At 42.4% G+C, this 19273-nt stretch overlaps 1 protein-coding gene across 1 annotated transcript in view; it reads right to left on the bottom strand.

Annotated features, from left to right (window-relative positions):
- Positions 1-268: 268 nt before the first annotated feature.
- Positions 269-19273, bottom strand: part of EPM2A (EPM2A glucan phosphatase, laforin) — a 100616-nt gene continuing 81611 nt past the window's right edge. The window contains exons 3-4 of the mRNA XM_068550946.1: positions 10731-10972; positions 269-2948 (exon numbers count right to left, since the gene is read on the bottom strand). Coding sequence (XP_068407047.1) covers positions 2671-2948; positions 10731-10972 — 520 coding nt within the window. The 3' untranslated portion in view covers positions 269-2670. The remainder of the gene's footprint in view (positions 2949-10730; positions 10973-19273) is intronic.

Below are 19273 nucleotides of genomic sequence, written 5' to 3'. Positions count from 1 at the left end.
GATTTTCTCTGACACACCCTTGAGCTTTCCACCCTCACTTCTTTGTGGTGCCCCCACCTTTGACTTTCTTTTGTCCTGTAACTGCCAATTTTGATCAGCTAATGAGAGCGATAAGGGAAAAACAATTTAGCTCAGCCGAATGCCTCTTTTAACAAATAAGGAAACAGTTTGTTCTTCTGGATTTCAGACTAAATTAACAACATTTTAAAAAATCCTGTACACAGAGGTCATTTTTAACGCTTTTATTTAGCAAAAGTTCCAGGTGATTTTGAAATACTTTGGACATTCCATTCACTGAGGATAAGTTTTTCCAAAACATTTTTAATAGCCCTAAACTGATTTTGTCTATCAAAGCAAAAAAGGCGAAAATCCACCCCAAAAAAGTCTTTCTATAGTCGAGGTTACGTAGCTGGACTTCGTAGACATTAAAGAAATTCTCACACACACACATTTATATAATTAGTTAGAAATATTCCATTTTTAAGATTAAATTTTACATAACACATTATGACTGTGGGTTACTCGAATACCATAGGTATTTCTACTTATTTTTAGCAAGAGAACTAGACTTCACATTACTTAATCCTGGCTTATAAATGTAACTTTGTAAAATTGTAGGATACATGTGTCCTGTCTAGCCTTCTCTGCTCAAATTAAATGCCATCTCCTTTGAGTCCCATTTATAAGATGCCTCTCCCTCCTCTGAACTCCACTGGGACTTACCTTTCGCCCTTCTTATCCCCATACTTCCTAAATCAGAGTCTCTCATATCTATCAATAAGTGTTTATGGAAGAAAAGGAGGAGGAGAAAAATAAATAAGCATTTTATTTTAACAGAAAAAGTATGGGCTTTGAGTCAGACAAACCTAGTTTTGTATCTTATTTCATCTATTTATTCACCGTGTGATAGAGGACAGTTGATTTAATCTCTCTGAGTCTTAGTTTCCTCATCTATATAATGGAGATAATAAAATCTCCCTCATAAGGTACCGTGAAGGTTACATTAAATAAGATTTAAAGCATCTAGCACATAAGAAGTACCCAATAAAAGTTATTTCCCCTTCCGCATTCCAGCAAATCATTACTAGTTCAACCCTGCAGTGCACCTGACTGAACACAGGGCTTTTTCTAGGCTATGAGCTTTTTGAAGACATCTTTTTTTTTTTTTTTAAATTATTAATTTATTTATTTATGGCTGTGTTGGGTCTTCGTTTCTTTGCGAGGGCTTTCTCTAGTTGCGGCGTGCGGGGGCCACTCTTCATCGCGGTGCGTGGGCCTCTCACTATCGCAGCCTCTCTTGTTGCGGAGCACAGGCTCCAGACACGCAGGCTCAGTAATTGTGGCTCACGGGCCTAGTTGCTCTGCGGCATGTGGGATCTTCCCAGACCAGGGCTTGAACCCATGTCCCCTGCATTGGCAGGCAGATTCTCAACCACTGCGCCACCAGGGAAGCCCGACAACATCTTATTAATCTTCATATTTCCTGTAGAACCCAGGATAGTGAGTTGCATAGTCTGGAGGCATAGTAACTGTGTTTTGTATTAAACTGGGGGATAACGCAGGATCACCCCTAAACTGTGGAACAATTGTCTGTGGCCTTCGGCACTTGGGGCTCTTTTGCGAATACAGCTCCTCTTGTGAGCTCTGTACGGCTCCGGCCACTCTGGCGGTGAGACAGCCCCCATGGTTTAAATCAGGATAACTACCTTCCTGAATTCTATGACGACTGATCAGAACACTGTTCCATTTCTCACTGTAGAAACTGCTGCAAACAAATCGACCTTCCTCTGAGAGGGACTGAACTTTGTGCTGGCAAAACCACAGGTTGTGTTGAAAAAGCACTGAGTCAAATAAACCTGGGTGATAAACTCCAGCTTGTCCCTGACCAGCCATGAGACCTTGGGCACGCTCCCTCTGCTTCCAGAGCCTCAGCTAAAACAAATAGAGATAATAATGCTAACTGAGGCTGTCACACAGGGTTGTGGGTAGAGAAGGAAGGCAAGGCCTTGGAACACATTTTAACAACCATGAAGCAGAATGCAAAAAAAAAAAAAAAAAAAGTCTAGAAAGTCATCGCTTTGGGTCATATGAGGCTCTTACTTTATCATAGCCTAGGCTCCCGCCCACCCTTATTCCCTTCTTTGGTCAAATGACCAACTCTTACTTTATAATTCCATCTCAGTTCAGCAGAAAAGCTGTGCGTGTATGTACGTGTGTGTGTGTGTGTGTGTGCATGGACACACACAGTGACGCCATCTACATAACTCCTAACCTTTTCTTCCGCAAGCCAAGTCACAACGCAACAAGCAAGGGCAGTCGTGCGGTCACGGTACCGCAAAGCAGCCAGCATGCTGAAGGGGCCGAGCTGCCTGCAGGCACAGAACTGCACCCATTCACCTTCTGTCTGATGCCAGAACCACACTGCACAGTCCAGCTGCTTGTGGACTCTTCTTGTGTGTCAGTTACAGCTTCCTTTGTAAAATAGTCCAAGGAAGATACAGTTCAACCAAAGCGTAACCAAAAGTCAGTGCCAGACTAAAGAAGGCAGGTCAGGGAAGAAGCCAGGACCCGTCTTTCCAGTTGAGGAAGAATCTTGGTTTCTAGGTCATTTACAAGCAGCACTCCAGGCTTCGTAAGGAAACCGGGAGGGAGCGGAGGCAGATCCATCACCTATACACCGCATGGGGAAGACCGAACCTTCCCAAATTTCTGATAAAAGTCTTCCTCTGCCTGGGCCAAGGCGTCTTCATCAATGTACACAGCCGGCCTTTTGGCCACGAGGAAGTACTGCACCTTCCTGCGATTCCAGCCCAGCACGTACTGGAGCCAGCCGCAGACGGCGGCGGTGGAGCGGCCCACCCCGGCGTTGCAGTGCACGTACACGGTGTGTCCGTTCTCAAGCAGCGCGTGGAGAAGACACACCGCCTGCGGCAGCATCTGGACGCGGCCTGGGATTGAGAGAGCACAGCATAGACCAGTGAGAAGTGAACCCCGTGTTGCCGCTAATAGTCACTCCTCCAGCGCACCGAGAAATCACAATGTTTTGGCGGGAGGGGCAGGGATGTCGGAGCTTGCTTCACTCCTTTGTTTTGAAAGAAAAGGTGAGACAATATCAAAACCTGCTAATTATGAAGTGGAAAGAGCAGCCAGAGGCAACAGGTCAGCTCTGAATCTTCACTTGATTTTCCTTTGAATGATGTCTGCATCCGTGCAAATCTCCCTTCAAAGATAATTTCACTACCGCCTATCCTCAGAAGAATGGATTTTTACATCCATCAGAATGGTCTGTACAGATTGGGCAGAGGTTTAAAGGATTTCAAAGAGAAGCTCACAGGTCCTGTCACCTGAATTTCCTTTAATCCAAAAGGATCTCCCAGGTAAATCCAAAACAGAGTTAGTCCATATTGGTTAAAGGAGTCAATCTGACTCTTTCAACATAGGCTAATTTTAATTTGTCCAATGAAAAGGCTAACTTATTAATTGATAAATGTGGGATAGCCAGTCATTCATGTATTCCCTCATGACGCAGTGTGTATTAAAACTGATTCAACTTCTCCTTTACTGTGCAATTATGATTATAGGTGTTGCTGCTCTATGGCTACTATCTTGATGATTAGATGATCCAATGTCTTCCCCTCGTCCCACTGAGACAGGATATACAATGCTCTGCTGAGGCTCATTGGACTCAGGCCCTTTTCATCATCCTAGGGACAGAGAGGCCCCTAAAACCAGCAAACTCCTGGATGCCTGGAGTTTCTTCTGCTCACAGATTCTCAGAGCAAAATGAATTTAGTGGATTTTTTTGGAGAGTGGAGGATGGTCATTATAAATTACTTCAAGAAGCGATTAAAGAGGGAAACTATACAGAGTCCTGGATGAAAACTCTGTGCTATGACCTCACATTCTCCAGCTGCTCTCTGTCCTCAACCACATGGAGACACCACAGCCCTGGGGCGACCTTCCGAGGGCCACAGAGAATGCCCTGTCCGGCCCTCACATTGCCATCCCGTTGGATGACGGCAGAGGTGGGAAAAACCCCTCCCTCAAATGATTTCATGAGGCCTGGAATTCTCCCATGAGAGCTGCTCAAGTAAGTTTAGACTTTCCTTAGATGTCCTTTTTTAAAATGCCTTGAAGGGACCAACACAACACATTGCAATCAGGCATCACCACCTTAGAAGGAGAGAGTTACCAAAATCCCATTGTGGCCTGAAGTCACCTCCCTGCTGGGGCAGGGGGTGTGAGGGGGGTAGCACTTAGCTTCAGGCTCACCCTGCTCTGAGATCAGAGCAGGAGATCTATATGGAGGCCGGATAATATTCTAGTTGCTCCTGGTGCTCTGTTACTCCCTCTGACTAAGGGATCTAAAGGCCCCATGCGGCAGTTTAGAGATGCTTTTAACAGGAATGCTTGAGGCAGAGCACACTTCGAAGTTCCTGAAGCTCCATCTCTTGCCAGTACCTGTTGCCACACTTTCATGTTCCCTGCCTTGTCCCTGAAGGCATCTGAATTGGAGACACACCAGCTCCAAGCCTTGCTTGATTTCTCAGAGTCCAAACTGAGCCATAAACTTTAATTGATCTATGCTTCTGTGCTTGGTTGCAGGGTGCTCTGAGGTTAGAGCTAGGTGGGCCTGCCATACAGTCAGTTACTCATGGCCCTCTCCTAGAGGCAGTAAGTATCACCGGAGATGTAACAAGGCAGAAGACACCATATGTACCAGAGAGGTGTCTCTCTGTATGTCTCAGGGAAAGGGCTGTGTATTTGGTCCAACATTTGAGTTAAGAGATCAGAGGAGGCAAAACCTCCAAGGTCTGTTTGAGTGACCCTGCTGATAAGGGCGAGGCCTGTTCAAGGGCACAGCTTTTGTTCTGCTGAGGGCATGTTAGAGGTTTACTTTAAGTAATGTTGTCCAGGAAGGGAACTACCAGTGACGGATCTGGGAAGCTTGGGTTACTCCTGTTCCTGCCACAGCTGGCATCACTTTTCAAGTTCCCTGTTACGGCTGCCTCTCCAGTTACCATGTTCATGGCCAGGAAATAAACATAAACATTTTTAATATGGGTTTTCATCAAATGCCAAATACACAAGTAAACCACAGCGGACATTTGCAGGAGGAGCTGCTGCAGAGTCCCAGAGTCAAGGTTCAGCTTTTGCAGCATCAGTGGGGCCAGCCTGCCCCGGCCACGTCTATATGGACCCATCGGGATCCCTTCCGCTGACCTTCCTTCTGGCCAGAGGTTCCCCAAGGAAGGGTCTGCACCAAATGGCCGAAATGACCTAGTATCTCCCCCTCTCCTTTTTATCTGTAAAAGATTCTTCAACAGGTATGTACACAGTTTAGAAGTTGAAAAGGGATTTGTGTTAATTTAAGGTTCAGTGAACTCAGACACATAATCCTGGAATGTAAATGCCAGCTGCCACGTGGAAACTCCAGAAGGCTCCCAGTTTAAACACAGGTCTCACCCACCAGTGGTCTTCTCCTAGAATCACTCAGCCGTCCCCCTTAAGAACTGTCACACAATTATTTAAATAACATAAAGAATGAATAAAGAATAAAAAGGAGAGCCAGAGAAGCAGTCAGTCTAGGGGGCCCACCCCTCTCAGCCTGGCTTCAGCTGGAGCCCTCCTTGACTTTGACCCTGTTTTGAGTGATGACAGCTAACACGTACTGAGCCTTTTCTACCTGCCAAGCACTGATCTAAGCACTGTGTGTGCAATAGCTCCTTTATAGCTACCTCTCAACAGCTCTGAGGTTGGTACTATTATTATCCTCAGTTGTATCTGAGATTTGCCCAAGGTTATTCCCTAATGGCCACCTCCAACCCAGCCATCCAGATTCTAAAGCCTCTGGTTTTAACCTCTGTACTATTGTCCTTCCCTAACCTACCTGGTCAATGGCACTTGCTGGCCACTATGCTGTCAATCTGAATTTTCAGTCAGTCCCTGCCCCCACTTACCTGGTCATGCTGCGGCCCTCACTCCTGGAGGATGGTAACACCCTCCGTGGGATTCAGCACCTCTGCCCCTACCCTCGAGGGGCCATCTGTGCCCTACAGGCGCATGTCCTTCTGCTTGAAAACCCATTCTAGGGAGCCTGAGCTAATATGTAACCCACCAAGGAATCACAAGACGGTCCCCAGGGTCAGGGCTCACACAGTAAAGCCAGCGTCAACCAGATCCCCTAATTTTTATGTTTCATATATTTAGACGCCATATAGAATTTAATTTGATAAAATGTTTCCATTTTTAAAAACAATAACACCCCAAGGCAAAAGAGAACCACTGATTTTTTCGTGTAAAATATTCCAAATTTTAAGTGTTGGCAACTAAGTTGAAAATTTTAAAGCCTGTACAGGTCCAACAAAACACTCCACCATCTGTGATTCTTACTTTGGAATTTAAAACAGGCCTTGACTCTCCATAGATGCTCAATAAACATTCTTTAAATACATGAATTAAAACAATGTAAAAAACCCGTTAATACCGATTTGATCTGAGACAGTCCGAGACCCCTCTTATCTAAATTTCTGGTCCACATCTTCTCCAGGCTAATCCAACTCTGGAATGATTAAAAGCTACCTGAAAACATGCAATGAGCAAGCAAGCACAGGTGAGAAGGGGGACAAGGGCATGGTGGGGCAGCCTGAGGCATGAGGGGGCCTGAAATAAGTGGGAGTGGGGAGTCCCTAAAGATATCTGAGGTTGACCTAAAGCTGACCCTGAAAGAAATCATTCCTGGCACAACTTTCAGCCTTCCAACACACACACACACACACACACACACACACACACACACGTCTTTCCTTTCTTAATCCAGAGGCAGATTTATGGCTGAATATATTACTGTTTTATTTGAGCATATCTTCTTTTCCTGAATATTGATAAGGTCTATGTTATCTGTAACGCCCTTTGGTAGAAACTGAAGAACTTGGCACTAATATTATAGTCCCAACTTTGGAATTTTCAAAGCACTTTCATATCAATTATTTTATTCTATTGTTATAATTGTGTAAGTCTGCAATTATTATTCCCCATTTTCCAAGTGCAGGAACGAGCCTGCCCGTATCACGTGATGGTGATAAGGCTCAAGCCCAGGCGGAGTGGCTCCAAGGCCAGTGGCTTCGCCTCATGGCAGCACTGAATTTAGCATGCTGAGTCAGAGAAAGAACTAAGACTGTCATCGCAAATGGGTGGCTCTGGGGACCATGTTAACCCATTTGGGAGACAAGGGTAAACCATTTGTTATAAACAGCACTGCGCTTACAGAGGTCAAAACCCAATCTGAGTACTTCCTGTGTGAAGGAAAACTGACTTTTAATGAACAGATTTTATGTTTTCAGGTGAGTGCTAGATTTGGGAGCTTTTTGTTCCTCAGGTGAAAGACACAAACCAAAAAAAAAAAAAAAGAAAGAAAAGAAAAGGAAAAACCTAAACAACCCCAGCCCCACTGCATATGACAAAAAGTACAAGAGAAAGAATCGACGGCACAATTGATTGTACCAGGTCTGTGACAACCAGTGGTGACAGTCAGGCCTAACAAACTGTCTTCTTTCTCAGACTTTATCTGACAGCATTATGCTGCGGCTCAAAACACTTCCAGATGGATTTTTCTCTAGAGTTCTAAAAATATTCAGCTGAATTAATCTGTGTGTTCATTGTGCTAATGTTGTGAGCCACAGAGATTGATCTATTGGTCAGAAATTCCTCGGCGACTCAGGAGTGTTGTTAACTCTTTGATTACCCGCCCCCCCAGGTTATGCTGAACCAAAGAAACCCTTTATTTAGTCTTGGGGTTTGGTCTTTTTCAAGTGGGAGCTTTCATTTTGCTGCCATTTCATGTTTCCAAAGTGCCTCAGGGTGGAAGACGCTCTGTTGTATGACTGGGTCCTGGTGACTCCGTATCCCACCCACCCCTCCCCGACAAAGGTTTTAATACCATGACAGCGGGTCTTTGGAGGTAGAATTTTCCATCAGGCTTCTGTATATTCCCAAACTATCAAGCAAATTGCCTATCAGTCAGCAGGGTTTTGGAGAATCAGTGCATGGGGTGCAGCAGGCCATATTTATCTCAGCTTCTCTGAGCCTCGTCTCACATCCTACTCCAACAGGATAACAGTGCTCTAAGATGACAACCAAAGAAGCGAAAATCAAAACACTCCCTAGAGGCTACAGGCACACTGTCCTAACGACCTTCTCTATTTTGAAACCAGAGAAACAAACTGGACAGGGCAAATATGACCTAGATTCGACCACTGCTCTTCTGTGCAAATAAGGTGGTTTTTTTTTTTTTAATTCCTTGAAAAAAGACAGAGCTCTTGCAGCTGAATCAAGCTCCTTTGGATCAGCATTAATTACCAAGAAGAGTAACCAAACTATCTCCTCCATCAGGAAGAAAAATTATACATCCCCAGTGATAGTTCAGTTCAGACGGACCCACAAAGGGGTCTAGCCCGGCCAGGAGGACCATAAAGATTCATTAAGAGCCAAGATGGCCAAGGTCCTGGGACACTCTGGGGTGACAAGCTGCCTCCCTGGAAACTCATGACTTTGTCTAACTCCAGCTGACGATGTACGTGACAGGCTGAAAGTGCGGGTGGTGGTCTGCAGAAGGGGCATGAAGAGTCCACGTGAGCATGTAGAGAAGCTTCATCATATGGTGTCAGGAGCAATGCTCTGCGCCTGACTGCCTGGGGTGGAATCCAGCCTGTGTCTCTGCTATATGACATAGGCCAGGTTACTTAACTTTTTTGTACCTCATTCTCTTCCTCTGCAAAATGCAGATAACTACAACATCTGCCTGGACTCTTGTCTTGAGAATTAAATGAGTTAATGTATGAAATTACTGAGAAGAGTGTTTGATACGTAATGTACTTTGCGGGGAAGAGGGCTGATCGTAGAGACGCTTCCCCCCTGGCCAACACTGTCTTCCTTCTTTCCCCCAGAATAGCAGTTCACCAAACTCCCTCAGCCTGCGCCAGTCCATAGCTCTCTGCTGCCCCCTGCTGACATCTGGTTGATATTATTCGTGTGACTTGTTCTCTTGGCTCCACTCCTTTCTACAAACAAGAACCCTCCTCCACAGCCAGGCTGAAATTCAGATCGTTCCTCTAAAACACCATGCCTCTGTGCCTCGGTTGTTTCTTCCACCTGGCACGCTCTTTCTCCCTCTACCTTGACCTGCCACGCCCACCTCAAATCCCAGGAGACTCATGTAGCCTCCCTGCGCTCCGCCGTAAAAGTGCTCCTCCCACGCCATAACCCTCCTAGTGCGCAGGACTCATCCCTCTCATCACATTCTTCTTTCTACTATAATTAGTTTTGAACTTGCCTTACTGCCTCTTACCATGAGATCAAAAGTGTGCCTTGGGCTTCCCTGGTGGTGCAGTGGTTAGGAATCTGCCTGCCAATGCAGGGGACAAGGGTTCGAGCCCTGGTCCGGGAAGATCCCACGTGCCGCGGAGCAACTAAGCCCGTGAGCCACAACTACTGAAGCCCGCGTGCCTAGAGCCTGTGCTCCGCAACAAGAGAAGCCACCACAATGAGAAGCCCGCGCACCGCAATGAAGAATAGCCCCCGCTCGCCGCAACTAGAGAAAGCCCGCGCCCAGCAACGAAGACCCAACACAGCCAAAAATAAATAAATTAAATAAATAAATGCAAAAAAAAGAAGTGTGCCTTATTTATCTCTGTTTCCCTGGCAGCATCCGTGTCACACCCTACTTCCTTCTTCACAAAGACACGCTCAGCCAGTGTTTGTGCAGTAAATGAAGCATCACTATCGCCACCCTGCCCCAAGCTGCTGCGTTCTCTCTCGTTATCTCTCACCTTACCTACTGCAGTCGCCTCCTAACTGGCGTCCCCAGGTCGGCTGGGGCCCACTCCGACATTCTCTACACTGCAAACGAAGGGCACTTTTAGAGGGAAAAAAAAAGTTAATTTGACATCTCTCAGCCTCCTGCCCTTTCGACTGCTTCTCACTGTTTCAGGATAGCATCTAAAGTTTTTATTGTGCCCCAAATCCTGCAAGACTCTGTTCCCTCCTTCCCAGCCCTGCAGCCACACTGGCCTTCTTTCAGTTCCTCCAACACTCTGTGCTCTCCTGCAACGGGGATTCTTCCCAAGCTGCTCCCTCTGCCTGGACCAAGCCTCTTTCCCACCTCACCCGTGCCAACCCCCGCTTCAGATCTCAGCTCAAACACACCCGAGAAAACCTTCTCTGGCCCTTCTTCCTAGGTCTGATTTGCCTGCCTAGGCTCTCATAGTAATATCTATGTATCTTTCTAACCAAAAAACTCATCATAGCTTTACAACTCTATCTGCAGTCCTTTGATTAATGCTTGTCTGCCCTATAGAGCTAGAAGCTCCATGAGGACAGGAGTTGTGCCTGCTTTTCCTCACTGTTGTATTCCCAACCACCAGCCTAGTGCCCCTAGCACACACGTAGCTGATACACAGTAAATACATGTTTAATGAATAAATAAATCGAAGGACCCATGTTAAACAGAATCTTAGCCAAGGTGTCAAAAGATATATATATATTAAATATATTAAACCAAAAACCTTATATTTATTCCATATCTGTCATTCACATTTAGGTCATTCAATTATAGACAGCAAGGTAGGTAGGTAGATAGGCAGACAGATAGACAGACAGACAGGCAAAAAACCAGCAAGGGCTTCTTTGAAACACATTCAACAAGGAGCCAGAAAGCTCCTTCTCATGCTTACCTTCAGTGCTCATATCCGGTGTCGGCATCCAGATGTAGGCCAAGCCTTCTTCCTTATACAGCTTAATCATAGTGTCAGGAGTCATGGGTTCTGGGTAGCGGTTACAGCCTGAGGAATTCTGTACAATATCCCATTCCGTCTGGAAATTCATTACAGCCGTAATCCCCAGTTCATGCTTCAGTTTGATGGTTACATGTTCCACTTGGCGAGGGCAGCTACCCAGCCAGATATTTGGTAGAATTCTAATAAGAACACATGGAGTCAACTATTACTATTGTTGGTGTTACAGGAGCTGCATAAAACACGTAGTATTAAAATGCAATTAACCTTTAAAGCTGGAACAGGAAAAGCTGTATTAAGAATATGAGAACCAATATTATTATCAAAAGACCGAAATACTGGTGGTGGTGGTTTGGAGGAAACAAATAATTCAATTAACTAAACGCCAGGAAATAAGCATTAGCAAACCAAATCTAGCAATATATTAAAGTAAGTCCACCAAGTTATACCTATTCCAGGAATGTATATGTGTTTCAATATTAGGAAACCCATCAACATATTTCAAATACTAACAAATTAAATGTAAAACTCCTATGATTAATTCTGGAAAATATGTGCTAAAATTCAGCATTCATTCCTGTTTAAAACTCTATACAAAAATTTCAAATAGTATGAGATTAACAGAAACTAATAATCAACAATCTTCTTTTAAATAAAATCAAAGTAAAGATTATTTCCATTAGTATCAACATTGTATGATTCACCTAATGCTACAATGTAAGAAGAGGAAATGTAACTCTGAAAAAGAGATTAAACTACAAAAGCTATGAAAAATATTAAAAGTATTAAGATTAAGATATCTGGATGAAGGAAAATATAAAAAAATCAAGCAACCATTCTCTGTACTACCAATAGCCAGGTAGAAATAGAATGGGAGGAGCAGGGAAAATCTCATTCAAAAATAACAACAAAATTATAAAACATCTAGGAATACCTTTTTTTTTTTTTAATTAATTAATTAATTTATTTATTTATTTTTGGCTGTGTTGGGTCTTCGTTTCTGTACGAGGGCTTTCTCTAGTTGCGGCAAGGGGGGGCCACTCTTCATCGCGGTGCACGGGCCTCTCACTATCGCGGCCTCTCTGTTGCAGAGCACAGGCTCCAGACGCGCAGGCTCAGTAGTTGTGGCTCACGGGCCTAGTTGCTCCGCGGCATGTGGGATCTTCCCAGACCAGGGCTCGAACCCATGTCCCCTGCATTGGCAGGCAGATTCTCAACCACTGCGCCACCAGGGAAGCCCCTAGGAATACCTTTAACCAGAAAGCACTATAAAATTATATTAGAGGACATTACGAAAACAACAACAAATAAATAGAGAGACATACTGTGATATTGTGATTTTTAATAAGAAGTATATATTTGCTCTTCATAAACATTTCTGGCACAGAGCTCCTAAAACCATTGAAATTTCCTAAGTGATGAGAGCCGCAACGGTGTCTTTTGTTAATGAGGTAACTTTTGGAATACACCTAAGCATGGGGGCTGGTTGCCATGGGGCACCAACCTTGTGATTAGAGAGTTGGAATTTTCATCCCACCCCCTGACCTCTTGGGAGGGGAGAGGGGCTGGAGGTTGAATCAATCACCTTTGGCCAATGATTTTATTAACCATGCCTATGAAATGAAGCCTCCGTAAAAACCCAAAAGAACAGAGTTTGGGGAGCCTCCAGGTTGGTGAACACGTGGAACTGAGAGAAGAAGGCCCTGCCCTTTTCCCCATGCTTCCCCTAGGTGTCTCTTATATCTGACTGTCGCTGAGTTACATGCTTTTATAATAAACTGGTGATCTAGGAAGTAAAATGTTTCTCTGAGTTCTGTGAGCTGCTCTAGAAAATTAATCAAACTCAAGTCTAAGGAGAGGTATGGGGAATCTCCAATCCGTAGCCAGTCAATCAGAAACACGGGTAACAACCTGGGTTTGCAACTGGCTTCTGAAGGCAGGTTGGGGGCTGGGTCTTGTGTGACTGAGCCCTTAACCTGTGGAATCTGATGCTGTCTGTAGGGAGGTAGTGTCAGAATTGAATTGAACTACAGGACACCAAGCTGGTCTCTGGAGAATTGCTTGGATGTGTGAGAACACTCCCTCCCCCACACATTGGAATTAGGTCTCAGAACCCAAAAGATATACCATGCTCTTTAGTTGCAAGACTTAAAGTCATAAAATGTAAGTATCTTAAAAATGTAAATATTTTCCAAATTAATATATAAATTGAACACATGTTATTATAATCTGTTACATATGGTATATGTTGTCTTGCTCACTGATTATTTCACATGCGTACATTCTCTCCAGAACTAATAGGTGAATAATCTATTTCAAACTTTACTTGATTCATGTAACCTAGAACCTTACTAGGTTCATTACAGGGCGTTCAGACAATAGTTCTTAGATGACGGTGGCAGGCATCACGGATGCTCACCAGTGTTCCCAGGTATCCCCTTTCAAGCATGGAGGACTAAACTTCCTCTCCGCCTCAAAGTTAGATATGGCCACGTGACTTGCTTTTGTCGATTAAACGTAAGCTGAAGTGACCGGTGTGACTTCAGAGGGACATACTTAAGACCTTATGCATGATCTTCCACTCTCTCTTTCCCTGCTGCAATGAGTATGAAGGCACATGTGGATGCTGAGCTTCTAGGAGCTGAAGTCACCTGGATGGTAACCTAACTCAGGGAGGACAGCAGCCCAGAGAGCTAACAGCTCATTGTGTTAAGCCAATTTTGGCATTGTTTGTTACCACAGCCTAACCTGACTTGTTCTGACTAATACAAAGCCTAAATAAACTAATTGCTTAAAGTCTCTAATATGCAGGGAAGAAACAGAGCAGAGGGACTACACTTTTATTTAGTTACTTTCATTTTAAGTTTAGAGCAGTCATTCTCAATTGGGAACAGTTTTGCTTCCCGAAGGATATTTGACAGTGATTATGGAGACATTTTTGATTGTCACACTGGGTGGTGCTACTGACGTCTCGTAGATTGAGACCAGAGATGTTGCTAAGCATCCTGCAATGCACTGGACAGCTCCCCACAACAAAAAATTATCTTCTCCAAAATGTCAATGAAGTAGAGGTTAGGAAACCTTCGTTTAGGGGAAGAAAACTGGAATAGAACTCTTTACTTTCTGTAGAAAGAAAAGGAATGTGGAGAATGAGTAAGACCAACATATCTGACACAGAGTTTGTGACTCATCAGCTACAATATTCTGATGATAATATGATTCCATGTCATATTTGAAAATACGTAAGTATGTATGTATGTGTGTATATGAAGAGAGATTATAGAGAATGAAGCAAAAGCCTAATATTAGATAGCTGAACAGCATGATAACATGTTAAGTGTGGCATAATGGAAAGGGCACTAAACACAAGCTAGAAAAACTGGGTTCAAATACCAATTTTAGCACAATATTTTTAAAAGCACTTGGTAATAACTGTCTGACCTTAGGCCAACCTATTTATCATCTCTGAGCCTTTGGTGTGCTCATCTTTAAAATGGGTCTAAAAATAACTAATTCATAGGAATTTTGTAAGGAGTAAATACAATTAAGTAATGTATTTGAATAAGTCTGACACTAGTGGATACACAATAAATACTAGTGGAGTTTATGTCTAGTTATTATAATTTACCTATTTTAGTAATTTATTTGATATTGAAATGACTATTCATATAATTTTTCATTGTTCTATGTATCCTTCGTTTGAATGCTGCAGAGCGTAGACTATTCACCCTATTTTATACTATGAAATCCAGCTAGTTATTCTCCTTTGGTTGTTGTTGTTGTCATTGTGGATGTTAACATTAAGAAGCCAACTGACTAATCCTCCAATGTGGGTATTATCCATCCTCAGTGAAAATATCTTACAAGATCAAGCATCATCTTTCTAAAGCTTGAACCCTACTTACTCTCCAGGAGAGGATAAACCAATTTTTGTTGCCGCTTGGGTTCTAAGTATAATGGGTTATTAGGAATTTCCTTGTGGATATTGATGATTATTATGGAAGCAATAAAAGGATAAAATTTAAAACAAAGAGAAACCCAGGTGCTATGAAGAAGGGCACAGGATCCAAAGGTTTTTTTTAAACCTTATTTCTGACTCCAAAGAATTCTCAGACGCCCCAGTGAACTGAGAGAAAGACCACCAGCAGGGACACATTTAGAGTACCCCAGAGCTATGCTTGGCCAGGACACTGTTAGCTGAGTATTTGGTCTTTGCAGGAATGGAAACTTCACATCCCCTGGGTCGTTGCCCCTTCACTCCGGCTGTTCAGTGAGAGTAGGAACCCTCCCCCATGTAGATGTTCCATCCTTCCTTCCATTATTCCATAAAGATTCCTCCTGCAGCAACCTGCTGGATGCCTAGTAGGTAACAGTGTTGGGCTGCTTTACCTATACTTTGGGGTTTAACTGAGTATACTTAAGAACACTCAGCTGGAAAAAGAAGGAAGTGGACACCTCAGTTATACAACCTTCTGAACAATAGTGTACTTTTACTGTCCAAATTTTGAAGTGGACTGGTTACATATTAAAATGAATATTCATGACAGGTAAGCTAAATTCCAAATGTTATCCAGAGTTCTCTTGAGTACTGTACTCTCTGAGTGGGAGCATTTAGTATTTAACTAGTAAATAAATGCCAAAACAAAGTGGCTGGCATGCAAGATTTGCACAAATACCAGAGTAGTTCATAGAGATATATAAAGGGTAAATCAGGATATTTGACCCTATAAAATAAGAAATCAGAATCCAAAACCATACTCAATATATAGATCACATTGTGTTGCTAAAAAAAATGGTGTTATTTTATCATCTCATTCAGCCCTGGTCTTCAAATGTATTTAAACTAGCCAGTAACCTTAAGAAACTCAGAACAAATCAAAGATAAATAGGCCCAAAGTTGGTACCTTAACATATATATTTCCCACATCAAGTTTCTAATGGAAATAAGCCCTTGAAATACATACCCACACATACTCACACACAAATAACACCAGTTTCTATACCAGATACTTCCAACTTTTACTTAACATAATTAATTCTTCCTCTAACAATTCTAGAAGGCAGAGTACATATTTAAGAAATTAATATAAAATAATTCCTGATTTTTTTAGAGTAAGATGTTCTGAACCTAGGAGGCGGATAACTAAAGATAAATTCTGAAAACAAGCAGTGTAGTGAAGGATAGAGAATTGAAGTTGTAAAGTAAATTATACTGAACCATTACATGGGATATAGAGACAAAATACTGGGCTTGTTGGAAACAGACAGATCAATAGATTCTACTTAATCAGGCAGCTAAAGTGCCCTTTATATGCATCCTATTTCAGTTTTTTGTCTCAATAGTAGGTGATACATTTCTAGTTACACGATACACTACAGTAATAAGATGCATGATGTCCCTTCTAAACAGTAATTAAACTTTTACTTCATTCAAAAGAGAATGATTTGACACCATTAAAAATCAATTTTTACTCATCTCATCTTAGTTTTAATCTTCTTTTGGTGTCAATGATACTTTAAATGATTTTTTAAATCAGGATTTTTTTGTAAAGGTGATAAGAAATTTGTTGAAATATAAGATTTAGGGAATAAAAAATCTTCTGTAAAGGTAGTTTTAATGCTAGACACACCAAACTTCAAAGATACAATAACAGAATAAAAAGCATAGCTTACAATTATATTGTAAATGACATCATAAAACTTCCAGAGAACTATTTTATGAATAACTCACTATCAATCATGAATTACAGCAGAGATTTCTGGCAGCTCCACTATAGATTATTTGGAAAGGTCAAAGAGAAACCACTGTACCAAATGGGCATTGACACTCAGTCAACCCAGAACAGAAGTTCCCAGATCTGGCTTTGCATTCAAGTCACATGCAGTGCTTTTATAAAAACTTCTATTACCAGGATCTACCCCAGAGATACTCATAAAGTGGCTCTAAAGGGAGGTCTCAGGTTCTGTGAATTGATTTTTACTTTATTTTTTTAGAAATTAACCATATTACATATATTGCATATGTAGCTAGATTCCAGAACCACTAGCCTAGCAGATCCCAATAAACATGCAGGAGGAGCTGAGTATATAGATCTCAATACCTTTTAGTAGTGGTGAAAAATATGGAGATGAGAGGATGTGGACTTGCTCAGCTCTACACATGGACATATAAAGTGAAGCCCTTACTTTCTCCAAAAATAGTTTCAAGACTGCAAATGATTCCTAGACAGAGAGTGAGGAATGGGAAACTCTGTTATAAGAGAGTAGTTGTGAGACCATGTGTCCTTATGTTTAATGCATATTATCTTCCAAAACATCAAAACTAAATCTCTTTCTGAGTCATGCCAAATACTTAACACAGTTATATCCACTAAGAATGTACTATTGTAGAAAAAATTATTCACTTGGGTTTTGACTATTGCCACTATGATTCAACAAGATTGAATTTAAATAAAATCCATCCTAGTCATATCACAACTTGGTTAAAGACCAGGGGAAAGAAATGGATGGCTGACATTCTGGAACCTTACTTTCTTGGATTGCAAATCAAAATCAGTTCCATTCATTTGAGTGAATCTGGATTTGTGGTTCCAGGTAATCACATCGCAATACTACACCGATTGCTTCATTTGTCAGGCTAGGACCTACAGTACAACAGCTACTGAAGCATATGAATCACAACTCACTTGCTCCATCTCAGCTGTCAGTCAAAGGAGGCCTCACTGGCAGTAATGAGTACATCAAGCAGAATGGGCACCCAAGCACTTTGCAAAAACATCACAGGGTACTGACAGGAGGAGGGAGCATGGAAAAGACAAGAGATATCAGGAAAGGAGACAGCTGCATAGACTCCACATCGCAGGTTCCATCCTTAATGGCCACAAGAAATGGCAGAATAAACTTTTCCTGAAGGTGAAAATTAGCATTATTTTTTGTCCACAGGAAAAAAAATTAGGAAAACCACAGGAATGGTGGGATCAATGGATGAACATAGGCTTTTGTTTATTTCTTATCACACCAAGAGACCACAACTCTGGAATTGCAGCACCCTCTTCTTAGCCATACAAACACAGCACCATTTCAAAGACAGAGAAAATGGATTTTGCTGAGGTTCTTCACAAAATCTAGCTAAGAATTCAGGAGCAAAAAGAGATTAGCACATTTCTTAAGATGGATAATTGTGCTGCATTTACCTTATTTATTATTTTATGGGTGATTCGATGTGAAATTAAAATGTGATTTGGCTTTTAAACAATAGGTGAAGGGGCTTCCCTGGTGGCGCAGTGGTTGAGAGTCTGCCTGCCAATGCAGGGGACACGGGTTCGAGCCCTGGTCTGGGAGGATCCCACATGCCGCGGAGCAACTAAGCCCGTGAGCCACAGCTACTGAGCCTGCGCGTCTGGAGCCCGTGCTCCGCAACAAGAGAGGCCGCAACAGTGAGAGGCCCGCGCACCGCGATGAAGAGTGGCCCCTGCTCGCCGCAACTGGAGAAAGCCCTCGCACAGAAACAAAGACCCAACACAGCCAAAAATAAATGAATTAATTAATTAAAAAAAATAAAATAAAATAATAGGTGAAGAAAATAAGTATATTAGTACTGTAATTTAGATCTCATTAGGGAGAAAGCAAGAGAAACATTAAAATCAACCTCTAGTAAGCTCCAAGCTTCATTAGCACATATAGCTCCTTCCGCTGAAAATTTGTTCTCTGGTGTCAGGTGTTATTAATGTCAAATTTCTACCCCAAAAGGGTGCTTATAACAGACTCCAGTTAAGGCTGAATAACTGCTCAAAGACAAATTCCAATTTAAAGAGTGATGCTAATTAACTTCCTCAATAAAAAAGTTTTTGTTTTTTTTTTAAAGATTTATTTATTTTTATTTTTATTTATTTATTTGGCTGCATCAGGTCTTAGTTGCGGCATGCGGGATCTTTCATTGTGGCATGCAGGCTCTTCATTGTGGCGCGTGGGCTTCTCTCTAGCTGTGGCGTGCGGGTTTTCTCTAATTGTGATGCGCGGGTTCCAGAGCGCGTGGGCTCTGCAGTTTGCAGCACGCGGGCTCTCTAGTCGAGGTGCGCGAGCTCAGTAGTTGTGGCATGCTGGCTTAGTTGCCCCGCGGCATGTGGTATTAGTCCCCCGACCAGGGATCAAACCTGCGTCCCCTGCATTGTAAGGTGAATTCTTTACCATTGGACCACCAGGGAAGTCCCAATAAAAAAGTTTTATTATAGTTTGCTTATGGGTCATAGACTATAGTCTATATAGAGCATATGTGAATTTCTATAAGTGCAGTTAGTTTCTTAGATTTTTGGGGATGTGCTGTGTAGCTTTTGGCCACATAAAGCAAATATTTTTGACATGTTCTTTTATTTTCTGTATTATAAAATGCCATTTAAGTAAATTAATTATGAAGGTCTGTTATGGGTTGAACTGCATTTCCCAAAACTTCCTGTGTTGAAGTCCTAATCCCTTAAAATGTAACT

Source organism: Eschrichtius robustus, chromosome 9 (assembly GCF_028021215.1).
Source record: "Eschrichtius robustus isolate mEscRob2 chromosome 9, mEscRob2.pri, whole genome shotgun sequence".
NCBI lineage: Eukaryota > Metazoa > Chordata > Mammalia > Artiodactyla > Eschrichtiidae > Eschrichtius > Eschrichtius robustus.
This window is presented reverse-complemented; position numbering and strand designations above follow the sequence as displayed.